Here is a 13,426-nt window from a genome sequence, read left to right on the forward strand (position 1 = left end):
AGCTCTTTCAAAGGATCACACTGATTCTAAGAAAATTAACTATGTACCAGGAGCGAAAATATCCAACACTATTTAAAGGAATAGAACACCACCAATCAACAACATAAAATTCACATTATCCAGCCCCAATTAAAAAAAAAAAAAACCCCTGTTAGAACTGCAAAGAAGTTGGACAACATGACCGAGAACCAAGAGAATAATCAACCAAGAAAAAGAGACCCAGAAATGACAGAGATGATGGACTCAGAAGACTAGCTTGTTTAGAAAAATATCTACTATAAACATGTTCTAGTTATTTCAGGGGATAGAAGGAAGCATTATCATGTGAGGAGATAACTGAAATGTTTTTTTTAAAAAGACCTAAAAGAAATTTCTGGAGATGAAAAACAGTATCTGAATATATTTAAAATATGCCGGTTGGATTAACAGCAAATTAGAAAATACAAAGGAAAGATTAATACTGGAAGACACAGAAATAAAAAACACCCAAAATGAAACAAAGAAGAGGAAAAAATGAGCGCAATATCAATGGCATGTAGGACAACATCAAGCAATTGAACAAAGGTATAAGCGAACAGAAAGAAAAAAATTTAACCACTTGACAGAAGATCTCTCTCTCCCTCTCCCTTTCTCTCTGTGTCTTTCCCTTTCTCTAAATCTGCCTTTCACATAAATAAATACTTTCTTAAAAATTTGAAGAAACAGTTGAATAACATAACATAAATTATAAATTCACGGCTCCAAAAATCTCAACAAACTCCAACCAGAATAAACATAAGGAAAATTATGCCAAGGGACATCATAATCAGCTTGCTGAAAAGTAGTGAAAAAGAAAGGCAAACGATGCCAGGTAGAAATCCAGATTTACACAAAAGCAGTAAACAGCACAGAAATGATCTATTTCAGGAACCATAACGGAGATTTTTGCCTATTTACAGCAAAAATGCTAATAGTATATTGTGATCTGTATAGCATAAGTAGAATGTAAGACAAGAATAGTATAAAGTATGGAAGAGGAAAATGAAAATATTCTGGTGTAAACGTTCTTGTGTTTTCTATAAGGTGGAATAACATTATGGGAAGACAGACTGAACATTTAAAGATGTATATCGTAAAACCTAAAGCAATTACTAGAAAAAAGAGAGATCGCTAATAAGGCAATAGTGAAAAAAATGGAATCATTGAAAAAAACATCCAAAAGAAGGCAAGAAAAAAGCAACAAAAAACAAGATGGGACAAATAGGGGGAAAACAGCAAGATAGGAGATATAAACTTAACCATCCCAATAATTACATTAAATGTAAACAGTTATAGCATCCTAATTAATATAGATATTGAGGGGCTAGCATTGTGGCATAACGGATTAAGCCACCTCCTGCAACACTGGTTTCTTATTTGGGAGTGGTTCAAGTCCTGGCTGCTCTACTTCTGGTCCAGCTCTCTGTTAATGTGCCTAGGAAGGCAGAAGAGGATGGCCCAAGTGCCTGAGCCCCTGTACCCATGTTGAAGACCAAGATGGAGTTCCTGGTTCCTAGCTCTATGGCTTCTACTTATCCAGCCCTGAATTTGAGGCTACTTTGGGAATGAATCAGTGGATGGAAGATCTTTCTGTCTTGCCCTTTTTCTTTGATACTCTGCCTTTCAAACAAATGAATAAAAAAGAAATCCACTTTCGATGTAAAGCCACAGAGGTTTAAAAAAAAAAAAGCTGGAGTAGTTGTATTTGTATCAGACAAAACAGGCCTCAAACAAGGGATAAAGAACAAAGAATAAAGAATTCAGAACAAAGAGGTTATGACAATTATTATTTCTTTTAAAGATTTATTTATTTGAGAGGCAGAGTCACAGACAGAGAGAGGGAGAGACAGAGAGATCTTCTATCTGCTGGTTTACTTTCCAAATGGCTGCAACAGTTGGAGCTGAACCGATCTGAAGCCAGGAGCCAGGAGCTTCTTCCAGGTCTCTTACACAGGTGCAGAGGCCCAAGGACATGGGTCATCTTCTACTCCTTTCCCAGGCCATGGCAGGGAGCTGGATCGGAAGAGGAGCAGCCAGGATTTAAACTGGTGCCCATATGAGATGCCAGTACCACATGTGGAAGCTTAATCTACTATGCCACAGCACCGGCCCCCAGGATATGATAATACTAAGTATGGCTAAACTTAATATCAGAGGTTCAAAATATATGAAGTAACAAAAAATTACAGAAGTGACAGGAGAAATAATTAAGGTGGAGAGTTCAACATCCCTGTCTCAGCAATTAACAAAACAAGCAGACAGGAATCAATGCAGATACAAGACTGTAACATTATTAACCAACTTGATCTAATAGCCATTTATGGAATATTCTATTAAACAACAGCAGAATATTCATTCCTTTCAGGTACACATAAAACATTCATCCCAGCAGACCATATTCTGGACCATAAATCAATCAGGTCAAAATCATACAGGGTATGTTCTCTGATTACAATAAAATTAAACTAGGCATCAATAACAGATTATTTGCAAAATTTTAACTACTTGGAAAGTAAAAAACATACCTCTAAATAACCAATGGATTAGAAAAGAAACTCCAAGGGAAACTGGAGAGTATTTTTAAGTGAATGCAAATGAAAACACAACATCTCAAAACCTAAAGCACAGCTAAGCAAAACGAAGTAAAAACAAAGACCGCTAAATTCACCTTACAGCCTGTTTTAGCTGCACTGAATCAATAATGATTAGACGTGGGCAGCTGTTATTCATCATTACATAAAAGGGCTTAATTCACCAATATTTATTGCAACTCCTTAAAAGCAAAGCAGCATGCTGGTTACTTCTGGCTGTAGGAAGGAAGAAAACACACTGTCCCTCACCCACCAAGAGAAACTAAGGTCTGACCCAAACGCCAAAGCCAGAGGGGACACAGCGCTCTGCAAGTGAGGCAGCACTATCTTTCTGCACAGGATGAGCCAGGGAAGCTGCACAGAGTAGAAGCAAGTGGTTTGGGCCCAGAAGCTGGGTAGGGCTGTGAGAGCACAAACCAAGGTCTAGGCAAGGGCCCGCTATGTCCAAGGCAGGGTAGCGAGGCGGAAAGGCCAGACAGTAGGTTCAGTGAGCAACAGTTACTGCAGTTTCACCAGGGCACAGCTGCAGCATGGGAAGGGGAAGCCTGGGACTCCACTGAGAGGACCCAGGGTAACCTACAGGCTGGACCTGGAGGTTTGAATCTTGGTCTACTGTCTACATGCACAACAGGACAAGGTCAAATTTCTCCACTTCCTTGAGGCCCACTTTCTCTTGACAGTAGGTTGAAACCATCTCTGTCCCTCTGAGCAGGGAATGAGAGCAAGTGCACTGTAAACACTGGGAAACACTATACTAATATAAAAGCACTGGGAAGGTCCTGAGGGGCTTTGGGGCAGCAAAGGGACAAAGGCAGAGGAATGACACCCTAGTGATGCAAATGCTGGGCGAGAAAGTAAGGCTACTGCAGGAGTCCAGCTCAGGAGAAGCAAGGACTTCAACTGTTGGGGCTGTGGTGGAGGCACCAAGAGGCAACCACAGGAGCCTGAGGTGGGCCCCTGGGGCTGCCCCCAGAATGGGACAGGAGCCGGGAGGAGGAAAGGAGAACCTGCAGTCAAAGTGTAGTGGGTGTCTGGGAGAATTCGGAGCCCCCAAACAAGGAAGCTAACAAGCAGCTGATCTGGGTGGAGAAGACAGCATGATGATGCCTAAAGGAACTTCTACTCTGACTCTAAGGAACTGTTGACTCTGGGAAGGAAAAATAAGCCTCATCAATAAACTATTTCATCTTAGGAACTATGTTGTCTATTGTAAAACATCTGGAAATAATTTATATATACAGTTACACAGATGCCTTTTACTCAAGCAGTATATCTGAGTTTTGCCTTATCATTTCTAGCATCAATACATTTTCACGCATGTTGGGATTCTACTAGAAGGTTGGAAAATGGAAAAAAAAATACATGAATAAGGGCACCAGAGAGAACTACCACTGTGTTAGTGCAGTTGCATCAGAATTCTTCAAATAAACTTTTGGTGCTGAACTAGCACAGCCAAAGAGAACAGAAAAGTTAAGAAGATCAGCAACGTAGTAAAGGAAAAAAGGATTGTTTGTCACTGATTTCTCTGCTTAAAATATAATAAATCTTTTTTAAAAAAAAATACAGTCAATGAAGAAAGCTTAGTACTTGAATCCACAGGACACAGAGACTTAATAGAAAACATCACTCTAGAATAAAGTACAATGACATGGGCTGTGGTTGTCTGAATGAACACAAAGCCAACTGGTGCTCTAGAGTCCACTACCTCTGGTGGCCAGACCAACAAGTCAAACTTATGTCACACCCTTCCACATCTGGCTTTGACTCAACAGGTGACAAGTAGAATAAAAACTTCAAAATGGTGATTAGAAAAATACATTTGAATAATGTTTACTGTAATTAGCTTAGGTCTGAATTTCACCTGATTTCCAAATATACTAAAGCACCCAAAGTAAAACTGGATTAGACACGATTAGCTTATCCTAGTAAACACAGTGAGTGAAGGGGAAAGGTTTATTGTTCTGTAAAAAGGAGCTTCTTCAAACTAACTGGAGCGATATTCACAGTGTGTATTCCAGGCCTGTGTTTCATTTAACTCCAAGCCAGACCCAAATACAAGTAACGGTCTGCCATTATAGCTTTTTGCTAACAAGCAAGTTTTTTGCCCCAAATCAGTTAGTCTTAAAAGCATACCTGAAGAAAGAAGTACTAACTAGCACCCTGGGAGCAATTTATTCAAGTTCCTCGCTGGGGCATGTCAAAACAAACCTCAACAGGCAAAGGAGGGGCGGGGGTGGGGAGGGAAACATCTGGATAGGCTCCAGAGAACTCACCCGTGCAAAGTCAAACGCATATCTGTAAATAAGTTTAAAGTTTGTAGAATCGTTTAATAATGATCTTAAGTAATCCAAAGTATTTCTGAGTTTTTCTGTTGTGTCACATCTAGAAAAATAGAATAGAGGCAAATTAAAACCCAAGGTCTTTTTTAATTCTCTTCAATCACGGTGGTACTACAAAGGACATCACCAAAGGGAAAGATAAAAATCCTGAAGTGAGAATGTATCTGTGAGGACCTATTTTTTCTACACTTAAAAAAAAAGTTTCCAACATACAGAATAGTAAGCACCCATATATCCATCTCCTTGCTTCCACAATGACTATTTTGTCACGTGTGTGCATTCGCCCTCACAAGCATGCCTTTTTATACCATTAGAACCCTAGCAACCACAATGTCATTTCACTCCCAACAACTTCAATATCATCATCATCACTCTTAATATCACATCACTGTTGGCTTTCTAATACAGAAGTCTACAATAGCTAATACACAATCCACAGGCACGTTTCCCAGTTGTTCAACTTTCCTTTATAGCAGCTGTTTGTTTTTGTTTGTTTGTTTTGACAGGCAGAGTGGATAGTGAGAGAGAGACAGAGAGAAAGGTCTTCCTTTACTGTTGGTTCACCCTCCAATGGCCGCCGCGGCTGGTGCGCTGCGGCCAGTGCACCGCGCTGATCCGATGGCAGGAGCCAGGTGCTTCTCCTGGTCTCCCATGGGGTGCAGGGCCCAAACACTTGGGCCATCCTCCACTGCACTCCCGGGCCACAGCAGAGAGCTGGCCTGGAAGAGGAGCAACCGGGACAGAATCCGGCGCCCTGACCAGGACTAGAACCCGGTGTGCCGGCGCTGCAGGCGGAGGATTAGCCTAGTGAGCCATGGCACCGGCAGAGCAGCTGTTTTTGATCTCAGATCCAATCAAGGAGCATGCATTGCTTTTAATTGTCAAGCATCCTTAGTCTCTACAAGAGAGTTCTACTTTTTCTGCCTGTCTTGACAACGTCACTTAGAAAAGGACCAGGCTAGTTTTGCTTATAGAAAGGCAACTTGTCAGGTATGTCCCAATGGTTACACCAGAACAATTCTGATAGGAACACCGTATGGATTGGGGATTTTTGGCTTTAACTCTGTGTTAGCATCTGCTACTGTCTATATCCTGTTTGATACATAAGTTGCCCCTATTCCCGCAGAGGCCCCTTAAGCTCCAGGGTCCCTCTGACACACCCCCACCAGGCTCTGAGCACTTCCTTGCTTTCTGGCACAAGATGTTCCAGCTCACCTTGCTCTCTCCCTGCCGTGGCCTTGCCATCAGACATTTCTCTGCAGAGCCCTAGTGATGGCAACCTATTTTTACCACTAAGTGACAGTGTTTACTTTTCATAAGGCAGTAGACTAATAGGCTATTTTTAAAATTAATTTTCTGTTCGTGATCTCTAGCCCGTAAAATCGAGAACTGATATTAACCAATATTAAGCCTTTTCAATGCTGGGTGTTCCCTTGTGTTTCTCTACAGAGCTTTTTCCTACTACTGAGTAGAGACAGTTTATATAGCAAGTATTATCAATGTAAACATTCTGCATGCTATATAACTAAAATACGGCTCATAATAGATTGTCTTGATCTGTTTTTAGCAAAAAAATCGGCAAAAGCTGTTTTGTAGCTAACTATAAATAAGACTCCATGATCTCTTTATTAAGATGATGAACTATCTAAAAGCCAAAAATTAGAGTAAATATTTGATTTCTTAACCAGGAAATAGATGTTTTTGGAGATGTGCCAAGGGCTCTCCAAATACTAGGGAAAGCGTGTGCAAAGACCCACTGCAGGCCGGCGCCGTGGTTCGACAGGCTAATCCTCCGCCTTGCGGCGCCGGCACACTGGGTTCTAGTCCCGGTCGGGGCACCGATCCTGTCCCGGTTGCCCCTCTTCCAGGCCAGCTCACTGCTGTGGCCAGGGAGTGCAGTGGAGGATGACCCAAGTGTTTGGGCTCTGCACCCCATGGGAGACCAGGAGAAGCACCTGGCTCCTGCCATCGGATCAGCGCGGTGCGCCGGCCGCAGCGCGCTACTGCGGCGGCCATTGGAGGGTGAACCAACGGCAAAGGGAAGACCTTTCTCTCTGTCTCTCTCTCTCACTGTCCACTCTGCCTGTCAAAAAAAATAAAATAAATAAAGAAAAAAAAAAAAAAAAGACCCACTGCAGAGGGAGCAAGGCAAGATCAAAGGACTAAAAGAAACCCACTCTGAATGCAGTGGACAGACTAAGAGGGAAACACAAGAGGGAGGTCAGCCCATAAAGAGCTGTTGTGAACTACAGTGAGAGTTTTTTTGTTTTTTTGTTTTTTTGTTTTTTTTTTTTTTTTCCCTTTTCTTTTTGTTTAACTTGGGAGGGAATCAGCTAACCCACAAACATGCAAAGTCCAGGTCCCTGCTCTTCACTAGAAAGGAGGGTCAAGGACCAAAGCCACCAAACCGGCCAGATTTTAGTTCAGCCCTGTCCAACGAGAGCAAAAAGAACAGCTGTTGGCTTGAACAAATTCAGAAGCAGGACTCTCTCATTATGATAACTGCTGCACAGCCGAGAGAAAACAAAGTCACTGGGACTCGGGGGCAGAACTGGAAGGTGCAATGTGAACTTGGTTCTGCAGCATGCCTGGAATGGGCCCAGCCACCCTGGCAAAAAGATGTCCCTGTGTTTGAAAGACACGCGAAGAGCTCATCTGGAGCGTAAGAAACGGATGCGCCTCATGTTTTAAATATACAAAACACACGTAAAATCTCACTTCATGTATGCATGAAGGATGGTGACACAGGTTCAAAGCAAAGGGGGCTCTGTTCCCACAAGCAATCTGCTGAGTGTGGAGCCACAGGCTGCCCTCTAGTGGCCACTCAAGAAGCACCTCTTCAGAGAGAACAGGGCGCTACCACAGGGCCTGTGAAGAAACAGTGAGACTTTAGAAGGCAGCCCATCTTCACCCTGTGTTTCCCTATGCTTTTCTGTGTGCCATGCATAACGGACTTGCAGAAGCTGCAGTCAGCTACGATTCTAGCTCACTTGGTCAGCCTTAAGTTTAACTTATCAGAAGTAATCATAAACCATACAGCAGAACAAGGTAATAAATAAAAAAAAACAGTCAAAGCAGAGCTGTGTCTCCCCTGACTGTCAGTCACCTGGGGAGTGCAGCTGCTCTGTCTCCAACCAGCCCTCACTTACACCGCCACTCGGTCCCAAGCAGGCAGGTCCCGGGGAGGCCAAGCACGCAATTCCTCTAGATGGCATCAAGGAGGCCAATTTTTGAATGCCCACGTGTAAGTCACACGTCATCGTCACATAACCGTCCTGTTCGGAGATGCTACCAGAGACACCCAGGAAGCAACAGAACCACGCCAGAACTATGGTTCTGAAAACTCATGGGCTTTATCTAGTATACTCACTGCACAGTAGCAATTTTTAACTCGAATTTTAACTAAATACACTGCTCTTGTCTGAATGATTGTCTCCCCAAAATGCTTATGTTGAAAGCCCCGTCCTCCAGGTGACGGCACGCAGAGGAGGGACCTCTGGAAGGTGATTTAGGTCATGAGGACAGAGCCCTCCTGTAAGCACTAGCCCCCTTGTAAAAGAAGCCCAAGGGAGCTTGTTTGCATCTTCCAAAATCTAAGTTTACAGGCAGAAGACACCATCTAAAGAAACAAAAATGAGCCTCACCAGACACCTTGATTTTGGAGTTCATGGTCCCCAAGAGTATGGTCAATAATACTCTGTTGTTTATAGGCCAAACAATGCAAAGGAAGAAGGCATATACTAATGTACATAAACACAGGTTTTGTCACGCATATTAATTCCAGTTTGAGTCCAAAAGCTTTCAGTGGATAGTCAAATAAAATTAAAACGAGCAAAAGAGAAAAATCCTAAAAGAAGCTGAGATAATTCAAAAGATGGAGTACTTTCTATCTTGAGAGCATATAATTACCCTCTCAGTTTTTGTGTATACTAGATACATATCCCTCACGAACACAGTACTTAACTTAATTAATTTAATTACCATGAAGAGATGTTATTGCTTTTGGATTTTTAGTCTGAATATTGTTTTTAAGCCCCTGCCCCTATTCAACTCTGTCTTGTTTTGGGGTTTTATTTTCCCAGGGTCTAGAATAGTACAACTTGGCATATCACTAACACTCAAATACCTGCTGAACAAATGACTTATATAGGGAGGTTCGAGGGCACGGGGAGCAGAGGTAACTAAAACATGAAGTTGAGTTATTTTTGAACTAGAAAGAAATGTAAAAGTTATTCCAAATAACTACGTCCACATCATTGATCAGCAAGCCAATTTCAGAGTTCCATTTCACTGGGACAATGCAGATCCGCCCATGGCCTTACAGTGGCCCAAGCTCATCACTAAACCTTGAACTGCAAGGACCAAGCAGCAGCCACCTGTGAGATCTGCCACCACCTGTGCCCCACAAAGTGGCAAGCAGTGTTCCCAACCTGGAATGCTGATGTAGACCTCTTGCAGGAAACTATTTCTTCCACTACCAGGACACATGGCCCTCAAAACACACAGAAAAAACCTGGCATCAGGTAACAGTCGCTTGTAGTGAACCAGCAGATGGAAGATCTTGCTCACCCTCTCCTTCTGTCTACCCTTTCCCTCTCTGTCACTTCACCTTTCAAATACATATTTAAAAAAAAAAAAAAATGTTGAAAAAAAACCCAGGATAGATATCACACCCTCTTAAGACAAATGGAAATAGGCCTGAAGAAATGTTGACGGTGCCCCCTCTGAATCCTTGAAATAAAATCCTGAAATGGCCTTACATTCATCACTCCAAGGACACACAAAAGAGCAGCCATCACATGCTCTATTGGAAAAGCAACAAAGAAAAGCAATGAGGAAAATAATGAAAGAGTCAGTAGGCTGAAAATCGATCAGGAGATATTCCCCAACAAGACAAACCCAATTTGAAAGAGACTGTAGTCTCCCCTAAACTTCTAGAGCATGCTGACAGGGGAGTGAATCTGCAAAAGGACGGCTTGGCTTTTTCCTCAAACTCCTTTTTATGAAGAATCCGAAGTCATGGATTTCCGTCCCATCTCCGCCACTTTCACAAGTCACACAGCCTCTCGGAGCCTCAGCTTCCTCATTTCTAAAATGTCCAGAACAAAGTCTGAACAGCCCTCTCCTCAGACAGCCAGGAGGCTCAAGTATGAATCAACTATTAAAGCACAATGCAAATAAAGCATGATTAACCACGACAAATGGATAATACTATTATGCAAGCTGACAAATGCCAAAATTACTTAAATGAAACCATTTCAAACCCCAATTAATGCAATAAAAAACAAGATCCGTTATCCACAGTTAAAGTGAAAAGAAAAAAAAAGGTCATCCAAAGCACTTTAGATCAAAGCTCCTTTGCAAAGAATTACCACATCCCCTTCAGTACCAACTGAAGTGTTCAGTGCCCTACCTCAAGCACAATCTTCATGGCCCACGACACAACAGCCACTTATTTTCTGTAGTGAAACTTAGCATGCATGCACATGCACACACACACACACACGCGCGCGCACACAGGACAAAGTGAATACATAAAACCTGACTCTTTTCTTATTTGGGCCAGGTAACACAAATGGAATCTCTACTGTTTGATCACCACTAGCATTATTGTTGTAATGAAGTTCTAATTTTGTCCAAAGCTAAAATCAGAATATATATAAAACAGAAGCCATCAGTGTTTTCACTGAAGAGTTACACATGACTCACATTTTTCCTCACTAACTGTAAACCAAATGCCTTTGGTGCTTAGGCTCTAAACCTGCACCAATCAATACAGTCAGCCCTAGGCAGATGTGACTACTGAGCGGTTGAAACGTAATGAATACAAGGAAATGGAAGATGCACACCAGTTTTAAGGCTTACTATGAAAAAAGAATGCAAAATATCCCACTGCTTTTATAAAATACTACAGGTTAAAACAATAATATTTTAGTTATTTTTGGTTAAATATGGTAAACCTAACCATACTTGATTCTTTTCCCATGTGGCTATTAGAGTATTTTAAATTACATATGTGGCTCACATACATGAGAAAACGATATTTCATTTCTACTGGACAACACTCTCTCTCAGAAAACTAACACACTCTGTCTCTGTAGACATACATATACACATATATAGAACCCTAAATGGTTAAAATTCACCCATAACATTGTGTCCTCAAAATGGGTCTTGGTCTTTACATCTTCAGCCACAGGGGAAGTTTGCCCTGACCACCTGACTCCCTTCCACTCGGCCAGTGGCATCATGAGGTCCCAGAGGGAAGGCAAGCCGCTGGGGAGGGCAGGAATCCCCCTCCCCCGCCGGTGCAGCCTCAGGACTTACTGTAGAGAAGTCATTCCTTTTAACCATTCCTGTAGAGTAAAATAACCCATGTTCTGTGCATCCAATTTCCAAGCGAGGACAAGCATAACTACCTGTTTAAAGGAAAGAAAGACAAAATCTCAGCAATCAGATACACTAACCTCTAACCAGTGCCTCTGTTCACAACTGCTGACTCATGAAACATTCACAGGGAACTTCAACGTGGGTTCTAGCTTGGGAACTATCTAAAAAGTTTGATTATACAATCTGCTGACAAGGGCTCAGAGAAATATGTATTCTCACCATGCACGATGGGGAAAGTAAAAAGCCATTAACCTCTCCAGAGGGCAACCGTGCAGTGTCTATCACAATCAGAACCAATTATTGACTTGGCAATTCCATTCACAGAAAGTTATCCTAAGATACATTTGCAAATGCACACAAGATGTATATTCAACTATATTCAATATAATACTGCATGTAGTTATAAAAGATAGAAAATAACCAAATGTCCATTTATAAGAGATAAAGATTTGCTGAACACACTACACCAAAAGGAATACTATGGCACCATTAAGACAAACCAAATGGACAACTACAGAATAATCTCCAAGATTTATTAACTGAAATAGCAAGGTACAGAACAGTATGTTAACAACAAGTGGGGGATATACAGTGGGGTTATAGCACAAGTAGATTAATGTTTGTGAGTCCAACTATCCCCTGAGGGAAATCATTGTACGATGACCCAACATTTTTCCTCAAAGATTTATTTATTTATTTGGAAGTTACAGAGAGAAGGAGAGGCAGAGAGAGAGATCCTCTACCCGATGGTTCACTTCCCACTTGGCTGTATCGGCTAAAGCTGAGGCGATCTGAAGCCAGAAGCCAGGAACTCCTTCTGGGTCTCCCACACGGGTGTAGGAGCCCAAGGACTTGGGCAACCTACTACTGCTTTCCCAGGAGGCCATAGCAGAGAGCTGGATGAGAAGTGGAGCAGCCGGGACCCGAACCAGCACCCACATGGGATGCCGGCTCTGTAGGCAGCGGCTTTACTCGCCATGCCACAGTGCCCACCCTCCAACATTCCACTTAACCAGCACTTTGCTTGCAATGAGCTGAGGGTGAGTGCAAGGCCCAATCACTCCTCAGCAGGGGTCAGGTCCGCAGTTCCACTCTTGCTTTTAGTCAGTCTTCTGAAACTTCGCAGTGATCAGTAACTGCGACAACTCTGGTTCATGCCACTGCTCTATCACTTTTTTCACAGAGCTAATTTAGAGAAAAGAACATCACAGAGCACTGATGGTGAGTCATAAGTACCCGAAGGTGTGAAGACGATTACATCTCAAACGGGCTCTATCTTCAAGCTATCCAAGGCCCTGCAGGGGCCAGGGCTGAGGCCACTCATGACTCGAAGTCTTCCCTCTCACCTACCTCAGAGACCCAAGGATAGGTGAGGAAGAACTGAAAAGGACACAGTGGTCCTAAAAAGATAAACAAGAGGGGGGGAGACCTAAGATGAGCATGCCACTCTGGGTTTGGCTATCTATGGGCAGTTATTCATACAAAAGGGATGCCCAAGTCCCAAACTGGATCAGGCATACACTGTTGATGGGCGCTATGCATCTGTTGTAACAGAGAAGGGCAATGGGTAGAAATAGGTGATTTTGGCAAACAGCTGGCCAAGGATGAGGAAACTGTATATTGAGCAGTGAGTTTGATTTCTTCACAAGGAACCAAGGCTTCACTTCCACTACTGGGTGACTTGTTCAAAACCATAGACCACTATTCATGAACCCAAATGAGAAATACTGAGGCAAGAAGTCAAAGAGCCGGCACGCATCTCAAAAACTCCACAGGAGTACTGAGGGGGCTTGAAGATCTGTTCTTGCATCTGCTTGCCAGCAACTTAGTCCATGGGCCAGAAACCTCTGGCTTTGTCTAATCTAATGCAAAGCTTTCTCTTGATGCTCACTTCATAGTTTTCTACTTTGGAAATTATTAACTGTGATACCTACTAAATCTCTAGAACCAGGGTTGGCATTGTGTCCCAGCAGGTAAAGCTGCCGCCTGTGATGCCAGAATCCCACATGGGCACTGCATTGTGTCCTGGCTGCTCCACTTCCAATCCAGCTCCCTACTAATGCACCTGGGAAAGCAGCAAAAATGGCC

General features: G+C 42.6%; 1 protein-coding gene across 1 annotated transcript in view; it reads right to left on the bottom strand.

Annotated features, from left to right (window-relative positions):
- DCUN1D4 (defective in cullin neddylation 1 domain containing 4) overlaps positions 1 to 13,426 on the bottom strand; it is a 78,682-nt gene that overhangs the window by 11,610 nt on the left and 53,646 nt on the right. Inside the window, 2 exon segments of the mRNA XM_062213222.1 lie at positions 4,883 to 4,991; positions 11,276 to 11,367. Of these exon segments, the coding sequence (XP_062069206.1) occupies positions 4,883 to 4,991; positions 11,276 to 11,367 (201 nt within the window).

The sequence above is a fragment of the Lepus europaeus genome, chromosome 16, assembly GCF_033115175.1.
Source record: "Lepus europaeus isolate LE1 chromosome 16, mLepTim1.pri, whole genome shotgun sequence".
NCBI classification, from domain to species: domain Eukaryota; kingdom Metazoa; phylum Chordata; class Mammalia; order Lagomorpha; family Leporidae; genus Lepus; species Lepus europaeus.